Here is a 20927-nt window from a genome sequence, read left to right on the forward strand (position 1 = left end):
CCAGAGTGAACATCAACTCTGAGATGCAGGTACATCCGGCTGACGAGTCCCAAATAGGACGAAACGCGCGTCCTGGATTCCACTGCTAGCCACTATCCATCACTGCTTATAATGCTTGTGAATTAAGACTTTATCGAGGCAATACACACAGTATGCACATATACCAATTAGAGACTGACAAGTTGCAGTTTTAACACATCGATGGGAAGATTCAAACAAACAATACTAAATAAATCTATGACCGTTTTGATTTAAACACTACTACCATCACCACAGCCATGACGACGAATAAGCTCATGTTTAAACAATACTTTATTTTTCCATAGATGTAATTTGCATTTCTAACACCATTGAAATTACGAAAAACATTGAAAATGATTAAAAAACCTTACAGTTGAAACATTAAACACCAATGTCATTTACTACAGTAAAATTTAATGTAGCTTATATACTAAGTACAGGTTTATTCACTCGGCGACGTTGGCTATGTAAAAGTTAATAATATTACTCGTCTGGTCAAATGAAATAAATCTTGTGCAGGTTCGAAAATGAGACCTAGTGATTGAGACACCAATGCTTTAACCATGAAGTTAACATTCAACTGTATAGAAAGTGCATCTCGTAGTAAATAACGTAGATTACCAACAGAATTGTGTGTATTAGACATTTTATTCAGGTCGTAGACTGAATCAGTTAGAATAAATTTATTGACCACATGAATGCTAGTATCTTCTTTAATTTCGGTTTACCAATTTTAGAACGTTTTACCTCCATTATTTAGGCATGTTACTGTTCAATAACAATATTTAACTACTTATTTTTAATAAAAGAACGGTTTGATGTAAGATTTTTAAGATTCAGAGTAATGTTTCATATTTCACTCTGTCTACGAACCTATCTTTACTGACACATCAATAAAGTTGTATTTGTTACTCTGTTAGCTGATTTTCTTCCATAGAACTCATGTGCACTATGATACAAAACTTTTATCAACTATTATTAATCAACTTTTCTGTTGTCAGTTGAATCATTTTTTGAAACTTAATTAATTTTATCACTTTCCTTCTCACTGTAAACCATTCATTAATGAAAACACAATTAACCACTGAACAGTTTAGATAAATTTTTCTAAATCTATTTTTCACTAATAAGACAACCATTTCTCGAATACTGTACAAATAAACAGTTTTATACTTATAGTTTACTTTATTTATAAAGGTTTACGATGGATTGGTAAACATGTTCAGTCTTTGAATAGAATGATAAGATTATTAGAGTGAACTTAATTCATTTTCTTTCAAAAACAGGAAACAATAAAAGCAATAGTGAATAAAACAACTATGTAGGTTACACTTATTCTTTTGCTTATTAAAACTATTTATATGTAGCTGTTGGACAAGTAAATCATTTATTCATATGTTTAGATCATTTATATTGACTAATAAAACCTAATAATAATATGCAATAATGCAATCCGACAATTAGTTTTCAGTTTGAGATTCTGGAGATTGTTGAATTTCATTGAAATAATGAGCCGATCGATATTAGATTACCATTGAAAACCTGGAAGCACTGGAAGGCCTTTTCGTCCTAGTATAGGACTTCGCGGCAATGCACATCCCACACCAGAACTAGAAGGCCATCCAGTGCTTTCAGGTTTTCAATGCTGATCTAAAATTGGTCGGTTCAGAATTTCAGTGATATTAGTTCTCATTTTGTTCAATCTGAATTGTCAAGCTGTTCATTTTAATGACAGAAACATAAATATTTAATAAGGTGATTTGTAAAGAATTTTTTCCAGTTTAAAGTAAAGCTTTTGTTACTATAATTTAACTGATAAAAAGTGTTATGACGTGTGTACATATGGCGTGATAATACCGTCAATTAGAGGGCAGTGAATTATCGATCGACCCAATGACGCGTAACACCATAGGAGTAGTCTAGATTCCTTATCGGTCCAGCTTTCTGCCCAGCTCAGCCAGCTAAGTCCAGAACACCAATAACAACATCTGCAATATGAATCATTTATTTCAGACATACTGGGTTTATATACCAACCAAACAGACCACACCGTACCATAAAATAGGAAACAACATTTGTTTAAGATTAAGCCAAATGTGACTGTGAATGTGGGAGACAATAATTAACAGACTGGGTATAACTCAAGAATGGTAAATCGTATAATAATAGTTCATAGGTCAAAATAACGCTTATAATGAGAGGAACATGAATAGGAATAGTTTAGTTACTTAACTCTTCTGGATATAAAAAAAACAAAGATAAATAGATGACTATTTCATTGTAATCAAGTATTTCACAAATTGCACCCCTATGACTCCACATGAATACAAGTATAGAATATTTAAATCTTACATGATCAGCATAATATCATTCAACTATTCAGTTAATATTCCGTGTTTCCTGTAATTAAATTGACTGGAAACCAATGAAGAAGTAAAACATGTTAAGGAAGTAAAAAAAGCTTTTAACTAGATAAAATATTATTAAGTTTAGGGCCATAAATTACAAGTTTATATACAGACAAAAATAAACAATGAACTTAACTATAATGAAAAAAAAACATTAGGTCATATTTGTGTCAATAACTTTGGTAAACAAAAGCTATCCATATATATCGAATAAGAGAATAGTAAATGAGTACTAAATAATTGACACGCTATCTATAAACCAATAATGATTTCTAATATAAGTGAAAACGATTAAAATGAAGAAAAAAAAGAGAAAAGATCGAAATCGTGTGACAAAATCGATTATCGATCATGTTCCTCTTTTTTTGAAAAACAAAATAATAAGCACCAAGGATAACTTTAGGAGTTTTAAACTCATTCTATTTTAAATTCACTTGGTATTACTTGTTTGAATCTTCCAATTGATGTTTAGAACTGCAACTGGTCAGTCTCTTATTGGCATATGTGCATACTATGCGTATTGCCTCGATATAGGTTTATTTCACAAGCATTATAAGCAGTGATGGATAGTGGCTAGCAGTGGAATCCAGGACTGACCAGTTGCAATCCTAAACATCAATTAGAAGATTCAAATAAGTAATACCAAGTGAATTTTAACTTCACCCCATTGCAAAAGCAAGTGGCTATCAGGACTCAGTAGCTAAGTGGATAACGCGATGGCGTTTGAAGCGAAAGATACTGGGTTCGAGTCCCAGAGTGGAAATCAACTCTGATATGCAAGTAAATCCAGCTGACGAGTCCCAGATAGGACGAAGCGCGCGTCCTGGATTCCACTGCTAGCTAATATCCATCTTTGCTCATCCTATTTTAATTCAAGGTTGTTGTAACTTGAAGAATGTTTCAACGATTATTGTTTCATGAAAAAACGTCACCAGGTATAATTCGGAAGTTGTCACAAATTCAGTCTTTAAGTTGATAAGAAAAACATCTATAAACGAACTGTCACGATGTCTTATTGTGAAGTAAAATCAAGAAATATAAAATAAAATACAAGAATCACCGTGATTCCCATACTAATAATTCTAGTCATAGAATCTATCCCGAATTTTGAACTGAACAAATTTCAGAAGACAGGACAACTAACTAAAAGTGAAATGTATCATTTGTGTGGAAAATTATCAGACACTACTTATTTACTTACGCCTATTACCCCCCGCGGAGGAGCATAGGCCGCTCACCAGTATTCTCCATCGAACTCTATCCTAGGCAATAGATAAAAAATAACTGGTCAAAAATAATAATCAGGGTCATGTGATAAAAGATTATTCTGCTCTTTTATCCGTTGTATCAATAATCTGCAAACTCATTTAATTCTCCTGACATTTATCCTAACACAACTACTGGTTTCGAATGAAAGTATAAAACGTACTTCAGAAAGAAAAAGACTGTAAAGTAGCAACTTATCTTATATGTAGCCACTGACTAAAATAAAGACTAACATTTCGGAATCATATTTAAAGTGTTTACACACCTATTTTATTATTTGTGTAAAGATTTCTAATGTCCTTGAAAAGTGAAATAAATTCATCATAGTATATAATAACTGTTTGTCTACAGCCAAGCTATATAAAAACACCTCAAGATTTTACGGGTGTGAGGGCTAATATCACTTCCCGGCCGCCCACACCGTGGAAGGGTATTTCTTGAGGAACCTGAAAAGGAAGTTGGATTAGTGTTGGTCTTAACGACCTGGGAGCGTGATCGCAGTGCCCAAGGGACAACTGCTTGAGGCCGGTCACGCACGGCCTTCTTGTGGGGGATTTTTGACGTGTTAGCTCCGTTCTTCAAAGGACCTTACCGCCGGAGACGGAAATCCGTGGGATAAGGCGAGGTGTGCATTTTTAGGGTCGACCTTTTCTAACCCCATCCCTCATTGTGGGAAGACAGCATCGTTGTTATGTTGGTTGTCAGAAGAAAACACTCTACTGCTTTCACACCTCTGTACAGTCAGCAGTACGACTTCGCCTTCGGACCTTGGGTTTGCTGCTTTTAGTCTTACCGCTCTTCAACCGACCCGTCTGGCATGGTAGGACCTTGAGGAACGATTGTTCCAGCTAGTATAGCTCGATTGGTTCATCACGATAGGCAAGCCCGACCACCACGTCAAGGTAGCAGCAATGTTGTGACTGACTGACCTTAAGATGTATTTATATCAACAAGTTTATCCAATGGTATTCATTGAGTAGAGGAAAATATCTCACTATAACATCTATTGCTCTTTAATCAGATGAAATAATATTTATTAAAAACTGTTTGCTTTTTGTTTACATTATAAAATGATGAATGATGAAAACAACCAGCTAAATCACTTAGCAGTTCAGTTACTATACATTGACTTCATTTTATCTACACTTTTTCTATCGTTTTTATTAAAAAAAACTGCTGTCAATGCAAATCTATTTTAATTTTGTTTGCATCGTTGATTAAATTTACAATTCACTAACTGTTATGACAGGACGAATATTAGAAAAGTTGAAAGTTTCGCGACTATTTTCGGGACTATTATTTGTTTTGTGGATAACTGTATTGTTACATTTCTATATCTCTTATGTTAAGCATACAACAGATCGATTAACCACTGTTATACGTTTTAGTGTTTCTTACTTATTACTAGTTAATTATGTTCTGTTGTTTCATTCTCTATCGTTTATGATATAATTGTTTGTTCAAGTATGATTTATTCTTGGTGTGCTGTGTGGTCAAGGATTTTAAGTATATTATTGCATGCGTTTTGAGCCATGGTCTAATTTAGTGTAACAGAAGCCAGCTTTTGACTCTTGTTTGGACTCGACGTAAAGGACAGATAAAAGTTTGAGTATTTTAGACAAATAGGAGTATAACTTATGTTGATTCAAGGTTAACGGTGCAGGTCGGATGTTTAATTGGTCAAGTCGAGGACACCAGGATAAAGAAGAAATAGTAGCCTTATTACAGATAAAAGTTATAACTAAAATTCTGATTAGTTACTTTAACATGTGATATTAATCAGTGTTATGAAACTATAATGATAACTGTTTATTATTTTTCTTCTTTATGATATATTACTAATCATTTAGCCGGAAAATCTACTCTACTTTAGTCCAGCTGATGATAGTAAAATAATGGTTAGTGATTTTGGTTTGTCGAAAATAGAAAACAATGAGTCCATCATGGCTACAGCCTGTGGTACACCAGGTTATGTTGGTAAGTTGAAATATAGTTAATTAGCGATTTTTGTCATGATCATTTCGTTAAAAGTTATTCACTTCATTTTTTTCGACTCATTTCAGAAAACTTTGAATATAGTATTTATTTTTTGATGTATCTATAATTATGCTTATGTTGTAATTATTGAATTAAAACGATACAGTTAAGGATATCTTCTTGGTTGAATATTCATTTGTCGTTTTTTTGCTTGCTATACTCACAGTACAATATATCGTCTATTTGCTTGAACCAGTTTGTTAAAGATCTCATCTAGTAAATCCAACCTACATCTTATTAATGCTGCTTAAAAGTGTTTGTATTCTGATTATGCTGATTATAAATAAACTACAATGTTAAGTTGTATATATATCATTCACGTTCCATGGATTTGAAAAATAAAATTCAATCGTTTACAAACAAATCATAGTTTGAGAACATAATTTATATTATGTAGTAGTGTTTATTGGTAAACTATGTCCTATAATCAATAGCTGTTCCTAAGGTACTTACACATACTTTAGAAAAATAAGTACTCAGTCGACCTACACTATTCATTTTCATACTTGAGTTTTTTAATGTTTAGTATTACAGTGTACTATATTTGTATTCAGCTAACTTGATCTAATAAAGTCCTATGTCTGAAACAAGAACTTATGCTGTTGTCAAGATCTCCTTGAATTCGAGTATAGTTTTCTATTTTTCTGCATTCACAAAACTACTTAATTTAATATTCATCCACTTCATTCATTCGACTATTTTTATTGATATTCTAGATTTTATTTGTAGAGTAAGTTTTTGCTCTAACTCTCAGATTCAAGTGTTTTGTTATAGTTAACTGTTCTTGAAGTGTTTTTTTTGTGAGATTGCATTTCTTCACTTCTTTTGAGGGGGTAATAACGGTAGCCCGTAAAATAACCGGCTAGTTTTTCTGTCCCCAAATATATATATATATATATATATATATATATGTCACGTATGGTTTGAACAGGCCAGTAGCAATGTTAGACCGTGACGACAGTTAAAAAAATACTGGAAGCATCAACTCCCTAAAAACTTCAGGTTCACTGTGCTGGGATCCTAACTAACATAGACTTACGGTGATCACATATATATAGAACCGCTTTTTAATCAATGAAGGTTAATAAGCTAATTTAATTTTTAGTGTTGTTTTCTTAAATTTTTAAACGGAAGAAAGTTTAAGTCAAATTCTTAACTATCCATTACAATGATAATAATATTGACAAGAAATTGGAAATTTCTAATTTTGCTCTGTCAATTATACAGAGATTAGAAATAACATAAACAATATCTTATAGTTGACATCATGAGTCAATTGAAGCTAGACCACCATGAAAAACCTGGAAGCACTGGACGGCGGTCTTGTCCTAGTATGGGACTCCTCAGCAGTGCGCATCCACAATCCCGCCTCGCGAGATTCAAACCCGGGACCTAACAGTCTCGCGCGCGAGCGCTCAACCACTAAACCACTGAGCCGGCCGGCATCCAACGGTGTTAATGTCTAACTTCAACCAATCCACGGAATTGAGCAACCGATCACCAACGTCTTCAGTGAATTGATATCTCACAACAGACCTGGTTGAACTCCACTGGTCACTGCTTCTCACTAGAACTACAGGAAATATCTCTTGAAGTCAGTTAGCTATAATTCATAAACTCACTGATTATAAGTAACTATTTCAATATCACACAGTGTTCTAACGACACAAAGAACTATCTATCAAGATAGTTAAATTGCATTTTTTTAGATTCTTTTTAATCAGAATGTGTATGACTTTATAGTTAATATACTGATAAAATTTATATTTCATTATTTTATTTACATCATCATTCCCACTTCTTTTCCCTGATTCCTTCAAATCATTGTTTAGTTTTTACTTAGTATAAATTAAAAATTAATCTGATTATTTCGACCTTCAGTCATACTTTATTACAGTCGTTTATTCAGTTCTATAGTAATAATACGATAATATATAGTTCATAAAAATTAGTTGATCACTATTGTCATCTTGAATATGGCGACGACATATCCTGTCTCAGTTCATACTGTTTCATTGCATGATATTAATCATAAAATTTAGAATGTCTATTTATGTGAACGTAAGTATTCCATCTTTTCGAAAACGATATTCTATAAATTTCTTAGTTTTTTGTTTTTTTACATTTTAAGTTGTTGCTTACTATTCAAGCTTTTGTAATCCTAAAGTAGGCAAACAAAAGTGAACTGCCGCCGTAGAAGTTACTTCACAGACTCTAACATCATTCTATTTCCACAGTTAATTTAGACTTGAATACGTCATCAAATAAATGTCGATTTCCTAATTTAGTTTTATAAAACGAATGCTAACTTACACACCAATTATATTTTATCTTCTAGTTCTACAGATGAGAACTAAACTTTTCTATTGATCGATTGAAATCATGCAAATGATGTCGTTTTTTTTAATTTAAAAATATTCTTCAAGATGTATTACTTTACGTGTCTTTCTTTTCCCTACAATAATTTTTTTGTAAAACTGATAAGATGATTCTCAGACTAAATTAGATCAAAATTTCTTTTTCGTTGTTTTTTTTTTCTGTTTACTCATGTTTGTTTGTAACAAAACAAAAAAGTAGAGCAAAGGAGAGATAAGAAAAAAAACAGTCCTTCATTTGACAGTAGTTATTAAGTAGCTTTGTTTCTTCTGTATTTTGTTATTGTTCTTATCATCAAAGTTTCTCCTTATTTTCCATCTTTCGATTTTTGTAGTGTTTCTACTACCATCACCCCCTTTCTGCGTCATCTTATTCATTTATTAGTTTTCAATTTATTCTGTATTCCATGTTATGTTTGATGAATAAACATTTCCTTTGTAAGCAAGATAAAACTCAAATTTTTTTTTCACCTTAGAAAGCCTAAAAAGAATAAAATTATCAAAAAAGAGGCAAGATGAAACTATTAGCAAAACATTATCGTTTTTATTTTTAAATGTTGTTGGATTAGTTCCTTTTCTCATATACAATTTAATCTATCTATCTATCTACATATGTATATGCTTCCTTTTTGTATGTTAACGAAGAAGCAACCCTTTGTACAGAAAAACAAATTAATTAACAAAGAACGTAGTAGAATTGTTTAATGTAGAAACAGTGAAGTATTATAAAAAAAATTTAATGTTTAATTGTTCAGATAGGTAATTACAAGTTTTTTCCTCTTCGAAAATAACTTGTATTTGTAGTTCCTTTGATATTTAACATGTTGAAAAGATGCATAAATGACTTTGCAATTGTATTATTCCATAAGCTGTATATACATATATATGTATATATACCTTATCAAAAGTAGGATATTTTTATTATAGTTAAAACGAAATAGGAATCCGATACATATATGCAGTGCTTCAAACTATAACAAATACAATAAAAATCCAAGTCTATTAGTTTGTAAGCACAGATATTATTAAATTATCGTGGGTGGAAACCATAAGCAAAGATAGATATTGGCTGGCAGTGGGATGCAAGACTCGCGTTTCGTCCTATTTGGGACTCGTCAGCTTGATGTACCTGCATCACAGAGTTAATGTTCACTCTGGGATTTGAACCCAGTACCTTCCGCTTCAAACGCCATCTCTTTATACACTTAGTTACAATACCAACTGAATATAATGAAAGTATTTAAAGATAAATGAATATTAAAATACTCATTATTTATAGTATTTTCCTTAGAACGTCTATAATAGCATAAGTTCATTTTTGCATGTAAGTCCATAAAGCAAGTTACATAATAGAAATAATAGATTCTAAAGTGTAAAACATTTGAGAAGTCAATTATTGCTAAGCTTTTAGATTGTACTTAAACTTTATAATTTTCTATGAAAAATTTCTCTCTTGTAATAAATGTAAAAACAAACATAACGTCTATTCTACTTCAATCTTAACATCATAGTTCGATTCTCGTGACTTTCCAACTGATCATTTAACTTGACATTTGCAATACTTTTAATATTATAATAATCACTTTCAAATTGTTATATCCCAGCGAAGACATAAGTATGGGTAATTTCCGAGACCTATTAATGGACGATTATTCCATGTATATTCTTATTGTTTAACTATTGAGTAACTAAATTGTGTTTATCTATATTCATCTCATTACAAGCTTCATTTTGACTTATGGATTATTATTATACGAATTACTGTTCCTAAGTTATATTCAGTTTATTGATTATTGTATTCCATGTTCACAGCCACATTTGGCTTGATCCTGTATAAATATTATTTTCTATTTTATGATGTGATGCAGTCTGTCTGTCTGCTATATAAACCGACTATATTTGAAATAAATGATTCGCACAGATTCGCATAGTTGAAGCTGTAATTGGTGTTTTGGACTCAATTGGAAGGGCTATATGGACAAGGGACCAAAAAGGACGCTAGACTGCTCATAGCAGTTGAACGTTATTGATTTGTCACAGTATTAAGATCGGAAAAGTCGTATTTCGATTGGTAGATAATGCACGTGATAAAAGTCGGACATGAAATCAATGACGAATTAGCATACGTCCTATTATTTTTTTATAAAGTCATAACACAAATCCTTAATTTTATGCACATTTTTTTAAACATTCAAACTTCATAAATTTTTAGTAAGAATATTAATTTGCGGAATTTTTCGTGTTTCTACTATATCAGAAGGAAAACATCTTACACGTATATATATATTTATACATTATTATCTAATGTTTGTTTGAAACTGTATAGATCGTTATGTAACACTTAAATTGATTTATGATAACGGGAAATCATTTAAACATTGAAGATATTCAGAAAGGGTTTTGTGGAGATTTCTGTATTTTTCATAGTTGAAATGATGAGTCAATTAAAGCTAGACCACCATGAAAAAACTGGAAGCACTGGACAGCGAGACTGGTAGGTTCTGGGTTCGAATCTCGCCAGGTGGGATCGTGGATGCACACTGCCGAGGAGTCCCATAATAGAACGAAATGGCCATCCAGTACTTCCAGGTTTTTCATGTTGGTCTAGCTTCAATCGACCCATGATTTCAACTATGAAAAATATTGAAGGTATTCTTGTTTTTTGTTTTTTTATTTTACTTTTCTTATCTATTCCACATTTCATCACTAACAATTTTTGATATGTGTACACATTAAAGAGATTCTATTTGTTTGGAATTTGTAATCATTTAATTCATAACAATTTTATCTCATTCTGTATTTCTTTCTATTTGAAGAAAGGAAATCTTTATCATTTTCAACTGGTTATGACTGATAATTGATCATATTAGAGAGTAGTTCAATTGTCAGGTACAAGCTCATGTTCTCAACTTTGATTTACTTTATCATCTTTATGTAAACTACTGATAACCTTCGAACTTTGAAACAAGTAGGTGACGAGGGTTGGAGTTCAAACTTGCGATCTTTAGATTTAAGCATGGACCAATCACATAATATTAATAATACTGTTTATGTTCTAATTACAGCGAAATGATTGGTTCACGTCATGTCTAATTAACAAACATTTTTTTAGAGGGAATAGTTAGTCAGTGATATATGTATTTATAAAGTCTTACGTGTTATGATATCATACTTTAACACCTGCGATGACTCTTTAAATGGTTGGATCAAATCACTATATTGTCATGTTTGGAGTTAAAAATTTAAGGGCATGATTCATCACAAGGTATTTCAAAAAAGTTTGTGTACCGGTTTGATCGTTTGAATAGAACCTGAAACATGGAACAATAATTGTCTGTCAAGACATAATGATAATTCATGAATCATAATATTACTCTCAATCAGTTAAAGTAAATCAGTATCTACGCACTGGTCTGACCAAAAAGGATATTTGAAAAAGTCGAAAAATCTCCACCTGAAGTTTTGCCAATACATTCGTAGTGTAGTGAACAAAACACCGGTTGGGTACAATCGAATGTATTAGGCAAAAATTACAGACTATCTCACTAAATTCTGATAACCATAAAATGAACAGTTAATTTGCAAATTAACAATCAATTGTCTCAATCTTCACTGTTCCTTCTGTGAATATCAGTTCATCTTCTCTAATTTCATTGTTCATGCATTTTCCCACCAATTGCGCATCATTTCAGTTCTTTCGTTATCGGTCTTCTGCCAAAATACATTCTATGTCTGACCCACATCATTTACTACTTATATGGATATAAGTAGACCACACTACAATAGCACTGATTTTTTATGTTTTCACCAGATGCTGTTTAATAGATATGTTATTTGTCTAAATGAAAGATACTTAGGATTTGTATAAGATATATTAATTGAGAAAGAAACATTCACAAGTCAAAATCGTGTTAAATAGCTGAAACAATTTTTGATCATATTTTGTTTACAGACGATGTTATTTAAAACAACAATGAAAACTCTACAACCAAATCATTTGATTTAAATAACTTGGCACTAGTCAAACCATCTTCCTAAGCTACAAATATTCTCCAGAAATTAAACATTTATAAGATGATATATTCTTTTGATTCTCTGAGTTATTGTCTGCACAATAAATTTTTTTTTACTTAAACAAGATATTTAAATAGTGCTGTTTCAGTTACCTTGGTCACTGTTGTCTCTTTCCTTATTGATTTGAACAATGTACACAAAAATACAATGACTTGAAAGTTAACTTCACTTAAATATTTAACATTGATCATCCTAATGTTAAAGCTGAGTTTAATCTGTTAGCGACATTTAGAAAATTCTATCTTTCAGTGATTAAGTACTTTTCTTCTTATCAAAGTCTGTAAACGTTTTTCAAAAATTTGTAAAATGGAAATCTTGAATGAATCAAGGTTTGTTATCCATCTCTCAGTGTATTTTTGATAGAATAATGGGAAAAAAAACATAATTAGTTCATTTTTAATCCACACCCAAATATTATCTGTCTATACATATATTGTTTCCCATTTGATTTTTTTTTGTACTAAAGTTATTGATCACTTTGTTGACTTGTTTGTTTTTTTGTTTAGGTCAAGGATTTATATATTAGTATATAAAAAAAATTGGAATAGAATATTAATCTAATCGGTGTATTAATTTATCACTTTTAATTTTATCCACCATACTAAATTGAAGTTGTGAAATTAGTAGAAGGAAAGAATATGTTTTATTAAATAATGATGGGTGTTGTTTTTCAATTATACTGAATATATATAGACCCTTTAACCTCAAACTAATTAGAAATATGTGAAAAAGGTTTTGTGGAGATTGTTGTAATTTTAACAGTTGAATTCATGAGTCGATGTAAGCTAGACCACCATTAAAAATCTGGAAGCACTGGACGGCCGTTTCGTCCTAGTATGGGACTCCTCAGCAGTGCGCACCCACACGCGAGATCCGAACCCAGGACCTGCCGGTCTCGCACACAAACGCTTAACCTCTAGACCACTGAGCCGGCGCCCAATAGTATTAATGCCTAATTTCAACCAATCCATGAAATTGCGCCACAGTCCATCACTGTCTTTAGTGAGTCACTATTTCACAACAGACTCGGTTAAATCCCACTGGTCATGGCTTCTCACTAGAACTCCAGGAAATACCTTTTGAAGTCATTTACTAGTGAGCACATTATGATTATTATCAAAAAGGGGTTTTGTGGAGATTGTAGTAATTTTTAAGAGTTTTGACAATAATAAATATCTCGATATTTTTGTTATTAGAATTAAAAACAAGACATTTGTTGTTGAGCGAAACTGCTCCGTTAGTAAATTAATTTTGTAAGTCTGACGTTTTTTTGCATATTTTCACCTTGATTTTTCTCCAATCTTTAATTAAACCCAGCTTGATGAATACATGTGTTGTCTATTCAAGTGTAGTTTTATTTCCTTCAGCAATCATGAATGAAATCACTTCATTTTTATGTTTTCATTACATGTATCTGACATGGAAATAATGTTATTTACTTAATTATTACATTTCAAACACAATTGATTATACAGGATATATATTAAAAAGATCATTTAACCAATTCATTTATATAATAGGGTTAACTACATTAATCTATATCAGATGTTTGATGTTTGATTATATTTCCTTGAAAAATCTTGGATCAGATTTCCAGGCGAAACGTTGGATTTACTTCAAAATCATTCGCTGAGATTTTACAAATATATTATCCCTAATTGATGTCTTACACTAATCTATATTCGATATATTCATCTGGAAATAATAATATTATTTGATTGTGTAAAGAATAAATCAATTAATATGAAAATATACAACACTATATAGTTTATAAGAGTTTATTCTGTTTATTTAAGACAATATTTTTCAAAGGTTAAAAGTAAACAAACTGAAACGAGCATAGTATTGTGCGTAATTCCAAATCTACAGTTAACCATTAGTTATTCATTGAAATTGTCAAGGGATTATAATGCAAAAAGATGGTATTTGAAAGTCCAACTTCAGTTAATAGCAGATCAATGAAATGAATAGCTAATATAATAATAATAATAATAATAATCTAATTCTTAACTTGAATTGTTTTTTGATTTTTCATCAACGATGTTTCCCAGTTACGTGAAAGAATCCACATCTTCTAGAGCTTCTCCGTATTGTATTTGAGGATCTGGCTTTTTCCTTTGTGTATGTTAAGGCCTATTGATGCAGAGACTGCTGCTACATTTGTTGCCTTCATCTGCATTTGTTCGTGTGTATGGGACAAAAGGGCAAGGTCATTTATCCATTTTATTCTGTGCTTTCCCTCAAATGTCAAGGTCTTCACAATCAAGTCGACGACCAGAAGAAAGAAGAAGGGCAGGAGTAAGCAACCGTGCCTGACTCTGCTCCTTACTGGAACTGTATCTGTCAGGTGTCCTGCATGCACCACTTTGCGGTGTAGTCTATCGTATGAATTCCGTATGATGTTGACGATCTTCTCACGTACACCATAATGTCGAAGAAGTTTCCATAAGGTTTTCCTACATATACTGTCAAATGCTTTCTCATAATCAAAGAAGTTGATGTATGGTGACGATTTTTATTCGACCGATGATCCGTAGTGTCGTGATTTGGTCTGTGTACGACTAAAAATAATAAGGCGATATATATATATATATATATATATATATATAAGGTGACTGTCCAATTCGACGATAGTTTACATCATAAACAACCGACTTTAGTTAGAGATTCATTGAAAACTGGGGAGCACTAAACATTTATTTTGACTTCACTTGAGATTATTCAGATTTTCGCATCAATGACTGTATCATAGTTTGAATATCTCCATAAGACCTGATAGTCTTGAGCTTAATCTTTTGCCAGTTTATAATCATACGTTAATAAGTAATTTTAGTTTATCGTAATATATCTATCTAGTTCTCTTCACGTTTTCAATAATTATCTGGATAAATATAATCCATGATGCACATTATCTTCAAAACAAGAATACTTATTTGGAATGCAATGTTTTTCTCTGTTCTTATTTTTTTTTATAAATATATACGTTATACAAATAAAAAGCGATTGAACTATTCAGAAAGGAAGTTTCTTCAAGAAATCATTTCTTATCTAATCTCAGTTGGGTGTTAGAATGACTTTATTAAACGTAGACGTTTATCATACAAACATTTAATGTTTTTTTCAACAGTACACAGTTTGAAAGGATTGTAAATGTTTTTTTTCTTCTGATAACTTTAACGTTAATGAAGTAGTCATTCCTATTATAGGGTGATATCTAGATGTTTAACTTATAAAATGAAGAAGAATTTATCAATCCATGCTAAATTAAGTTGACATTATACATTTGCTAATGAAATGGTGTTAAATGAAGTGTATATTTTTTGTTTTAAACGTTTTATATACAAAAATCTTTGTTATGCAATTAATAAAGAGGAAATAGCTGAAAACGATTTTTTCCGATCTTTTGTTTCTCATAACATATTAATGCTTTCTTAAGTGTAACTTAAGGAAAAAATAATTCTACTCCGTCAGTTGGTTAGTACAGAGTAATCATTGTCAACTTCCTAAGTACCAAACAGCTTTGCTGAGCGCCTGCATAGCACAGTTGGAACGGTACTGACTAAGACTCAATGTGACTCGAGTTTCAATCTTTGAAGTGGACACAAGTTCATTTAAGACTATAGATATGTCTTGATGATAAACATTAATTAACATAAAAATTAAATTCAGAGCTTTTCCCCACAGTTTTTACCAATAAACAGAGTTTATTATATTATTGATTTATGTGACCATATTACATCACTGGTTAAATAACATGATATTGTTTATTGTGTAATAACTGCTTTGTGAAAAGATAAGAAATATCTTATCGAACTATGAAAGCTAGAAATATTGCACATAAATATATTCACAATATATAGTCTACATTCATTTCTTCATTATATGATGATATTAGGTACAAGAAACTGGGAAAATCAAGAATCACTAAAAACACGACTATCAGAAATTATAGCTATTTGATTATAAGTATAACATTCTATCAAAAACATTTTCAGATATAAATGATTGTTATTTCAACACATTCATCCATTATAGAAAGTATGCCCTAGTACGTCCGAGATTGGGGAGAGTCCGCCTCTCGAAATGCTCTCACATGGGCACGCGTATACAGCGTATACAGTCCTATTCACTGCCTTCTCACACCACGGGTGTTGCTTACGAAGTTGAAAGGATGAAAAGCCAATGTCGGGCTCTTTAACCGGGTTGGTGGACACGGGAAGTTCACCTAGGTCAGTTGGAAAACCCTGATTCCAAACCAATGGTGCACATGGGCTCTAGGATCCTGAGGGAACAAATGGCGTATGAATCAATCGTTGGTCACCGGCTACCATGGGACTGCATCTTCTTACGATGTTCCACTTTCTTGTGGATCAGACCTTAAGGTCAAAGGCTCGGGGTGTGGTCCCTTAGGAACACCACCTGCTTCAGTTTGGGCACCTGGTCAGTATCACAGCCCTCACACAAATCAAATGAGATTTGTGCGGCGCAAATGTATCTGGTGCCCGTTTGTACCAATATTTATGTGTTTAAATAAATAAATTAATACTTCAACCAAATATATGTTGTTTCGCTTTACATTCATGTAGTTTATAATGATAATTCGATGATCATCAACATTGTTATTATAAACTATAGTTAATGAAATTTATGATTGTAATACTTTAATATGATTTGCATATATCATTAATTCTTTTGAAATGGTAATTTATTTCATTTCTTTTTGATCTTATTCTACGTTGGTAGAGAAAAGAAATATGACCTATGATTAACAATTAGAGGAAATAAAAATATTCACTAAAAAGACATTTGCATAGTTTTCCATATGTATATATATTCTTATGTTAAGATTAGTAATTTTCGAGTTGATTAAGTATATCTATCAAATTACTTATTCTCAATATAAAGTAATATATTATCTATCATGTCATTGAGATTACATTACATAAATTAGTTTATACATATATACATAGATACATTTTAAAATTCAGTAATATACTTACATGTACATTATCAAAGGAACTGTTCATGTGACCTGACTACATTCATCGTAATTTTTAGTTATTTTCATAATGATGAATAACTTATGATGATTTTATTTTGATCTATTATTTGATCAAATAAAATACTTTCTTATATTTGAATAGGAAATGAGATCAATTGGTATTGTTTGTTTGGATCTTCCCATTGATGTTTAGGACTACAATTGATCAATCTCTTATTGGTCGTATGTACATACTGTGTGTATTGCCTTAATTCACAAGCATTATAAGCAAAGATGGATAGTGGCTAGTAGTGGAATCTATGACGCTCGTTTCGTCTTATTTGGGACCCGTCAGCTCAATTTACCTGTATCTCAGAGTTGATGTTCACTCTGAAACTCGAATCCAGTCCCTTTCGCTTCAAACGCCACCGAATTATCCACTCTGAGATGCATGTACATTCAGCTGACGAGTCCCAAATAAGACGAAACGCGCGTCCTTGATTCCACTGCTAGCCACTATCCATTCTTTGCTTATAATGAGATTAATGTTTCATTTTGTATGTTATCATTAAATGTAATATTTCATTTATGCAAACGATTGTTATGAATAATGAGTAAATGATCAGTTTACTCGGCTTAAATTATTATGTTATCTATAGTTCATTTAAATCCATGTTTATTCTGAATTTGTAATATACTTCATATCTCTGTGTAATAAAACACTTATCTTCTATGATAAAATTGAATGTATTTTCAGTTATAAAAATTTGATTTATGTATAAATTACAGTTCTCCATATACAGTATTCACAACAATACAGTTAGTGTGTTATCTTTTTCATTTTCTACTCCGTTGTATAGTTTCGTAAGAATGAATAGGTGTGTCATACATTGTTATGAACATTTGGGGTTTCTTTCGAATCTTAGCTTCTATTTTTATTAAGTGAAGTATTCACTTCATGTTATAGTTTAAGTATATTAACTAATTTGTAGTGGTTTGTATCTCGTTGTTGATAATCTTTACTCCCAGTGTCATTATCAACTTTGGATTGGAGATACGTCCAATTAACCTGTCTTAAATCGGAAGAAATGCTTATCTTGAACTCCTCTCCAAACCACCATCCGACTTTATTAAAATTGAATAAGTTGTTTTAATAACTTCTAATATAAGATTAATAACTTTCCACCTTTAACACCGTTGGCATTTAGTTTTCTAATTTCAAGTGGTAGATTTTGTAGATACTACCAAGAATACTTTCTGTTTAATTATTTATTGAAAAACACTTTATATAAAGTCACGAAACCATTATTTGTTAAACTCATTTCTCCAGGTCAAAAACAACTAAAAACCCTTCCATTCATATCATAGGAATATTAGACTCTGACCTAATTTGAAATGACAGAATATTCAAAAAGAATCAAATAAAATATAAAACCACTCACTTATTTCATGAAACTGCTGTCCATACTATTTAAACGACGAGAAATCATGGTTCAATTATGTGCATAAGTTATAAAAAGAATGTCACGAAATATTCAGTGTTTCTCACTAGCTTGAAACAGTTCATAAAACCACAGCAAGACAACAAATTAGTCGTAATCTTTTTCTAAGGTTTTGAGTCCTTCGATGGTTGATGTTAAGAACTTCTGGCAGTCACATACTGCTTGTGACAGTGACTGATAAATTGCAGTTCTTAAAATCAACGGTGAGAAGATTCAAACCCTAACAGATGAATAAAAATTCATCCTCGTTGCATAAGCCAGTGACTATCTGTGCTCAGTAAATAAGCATATAACGCACCTAGTTTAAAGCTTGAGAAACTGGGTTAAGGTTCTTTTATGAACATCAACACGAGTTCCGGTATATCTACCTGACGATTCCCAAATAAAGCGGAATGCTCATCCTAGATTCCACTGTTTGACAGTACGGAAAATTCCACTATGGGTTATCATAATTTATACAGAATGCTTTGATAATGTGCAACTACAATGTTTCCTCAAATTTAATTTGTCTAGCTCCTGAAGTTCTTAGTGTTAATGAAGGCAGTTCCGGTTATGGCAAAGAAGTAGACTGTTGGGCTATTGGTGTGATTGCATACATTTTGTAAGTTTTTTTTTAATTGTTAGAGTTGCATTAAAACATTTTTTGATGATTAGTTATATATTCCCATGTTTCCAAGCAGTAAATCTCCTAGTTTCAGATTAGTGATCATTGGTATTTAGTTAGCATGATATTAACTTTTTGTACAATTTTTCCTACTGATAAATATGAATAATTCAAGAACAACGAATGTAACAGAATAAGGTGATTCCATTTATTTCGTGGATTTTCGTCAGCTGCTTACAATTTAGAGACAATAATAATAGTTATTTTTAACCAATGTACATACTTCTTATCATATTATTAAAGATTCGTAGAATAACAACAGCCAGCATGGAAATATTATGAAATTGTAAGTTGGATATTTATGTTGTTAAGCGTGAAAACTTTAGAACACATCGAGACAAATTTCTAGGGAATGAAAATTGGCGTTAAATTTACATGATTACAAACATAAAATTTGATAGATTGACTGAGAAAGATGTGTGAAGCTCAGAAAGACCCGAGAATGAAAAAGGAACCTGTTTTTGAGAGTATAAAATAAGATGTTACGTAAATGAACAATGAAAAACACAAGCTACCAGGTAGTGAGAGACTTACAACTGTTTTCTTTAAAATACATATGCTTGGTTTAAACTATTTAATTGCGATGGCTTCGACATAACGTAGTATATTCGGAATTGTTTTGGGTATTGATTATTTTCAACAATTTTAGAGCATGAACATCGCATCTACTATCCAGGAAATGACGAGGAGTAGCGCTGGTGAAAATAAATTATGAATTGATCAACATTAGACCACCATTCAAAACTTGGAAGCACTAAACGACCGTTTCGTCCTAATATGGGACGCCTCAGCAGTGTACACTCACGATCTCGCCCTGTGAGATTCGAATCCAGGACCTATCAGCCTCGCGCGCAAACGCTTAAGCTATAGACGACTGAGTCGACATCCAACGGTGTTAATGTCTAACTTCAACTAATTCACGAAATTGCACCACCGTCTAGCTTCAATTGACTCATGAATTCAACCATTAAATTACTAAAATCCGTACGAAACTGTCTTCTGATAATTGTCTATTATTTACATCAGTTTGTTAAGATTCAGAAGAAAATGCTAAGCTGTCTGACCTCTGCCGTATTGTGTAATTATTTTTTTTACTAAGTACTTATTTACATATAGAAATAAATTATTTGAATCTTGTGATGGTCTTATGTACATTAGATACGGTGATAACTAAGCTACGAATATTAATAAATAATGAAAACTGATTGATAAGTGGAATAAATAAACAAAACATTATTGAGGAAATTATGAACGTCTACTTAGCTTGAAACACAATTGACACAAGTCATTATTTATGAATATGAATAATTGAAGAGTCAATAAAAAATAGATTATAATTGGTAATAATCAGTAGTAAAGTAGAAATTGCATCATGTAAATCATAGAAAAATTGTAGAGATAAAGCGAATTTTCTTGGAACAACGATAATTATCACAAATAATAGCCCTTATCTCTGGTGTAATTTAACCCCTCTCCTAATCAGGAAGCTCATTTTGTGTCACTCTTAAATTTTATTATACTTTCTTGTTGAGGCATAAGACCCTTCTCAGCTGATGGACTCTGTAGGAAGAATTCTGTTAAGTTAACTGTAAAGCATAT

At 31.7% G+C, this 20927-nt stretch overlaps 1 protein-coding gene and 1 non-coding gene across 2 annotated transcripts in view; both read left to right on the forward strand.

The window, feature by feature from the left end:
- The window catches only part of Smp_065290 (putative calcium/calmodulin-dependent protein kinase), a gene marked incomplete at both ends in the record, with an annotated part of 42991 nt that overhangs the window by 17358 nt on the left and 4706 nt on the right, over positions 1–20927 (forward strand). The window contains 2 exons of the mRNA XM_018796081.1: positions 5546–5672; positions 19178–19265. Coding sequence (XP_018650329.1) covers positions 5546–5672; positions 19178–19265 — 215 coding nt within the window. The remainder of the gene's footprint in view (positions 1–5545; positions 5673–19177; positions 19266–20927) is intronic.
- Smp_tRNA_01871_Gln_TTG.1.1 lies at positions 3122–3188 on the forward strand. Its single transcript has one exon. It is a non-coding gene (tRNA).

This window comes from Schistosoma mansoni, chromosome 2, assembly GCF_000237925.1.
Source record: "Schistosoma mansoni strain Puerto Rico chromosome 2, complete genome".
Classification (NCBI taxonomy): Eukaryota; Metazoa; Platyhelminthes; class Trematoda; order Strigeidida; family Schistosomatidae; genus Schistosoma; species Schistosoma mansoni.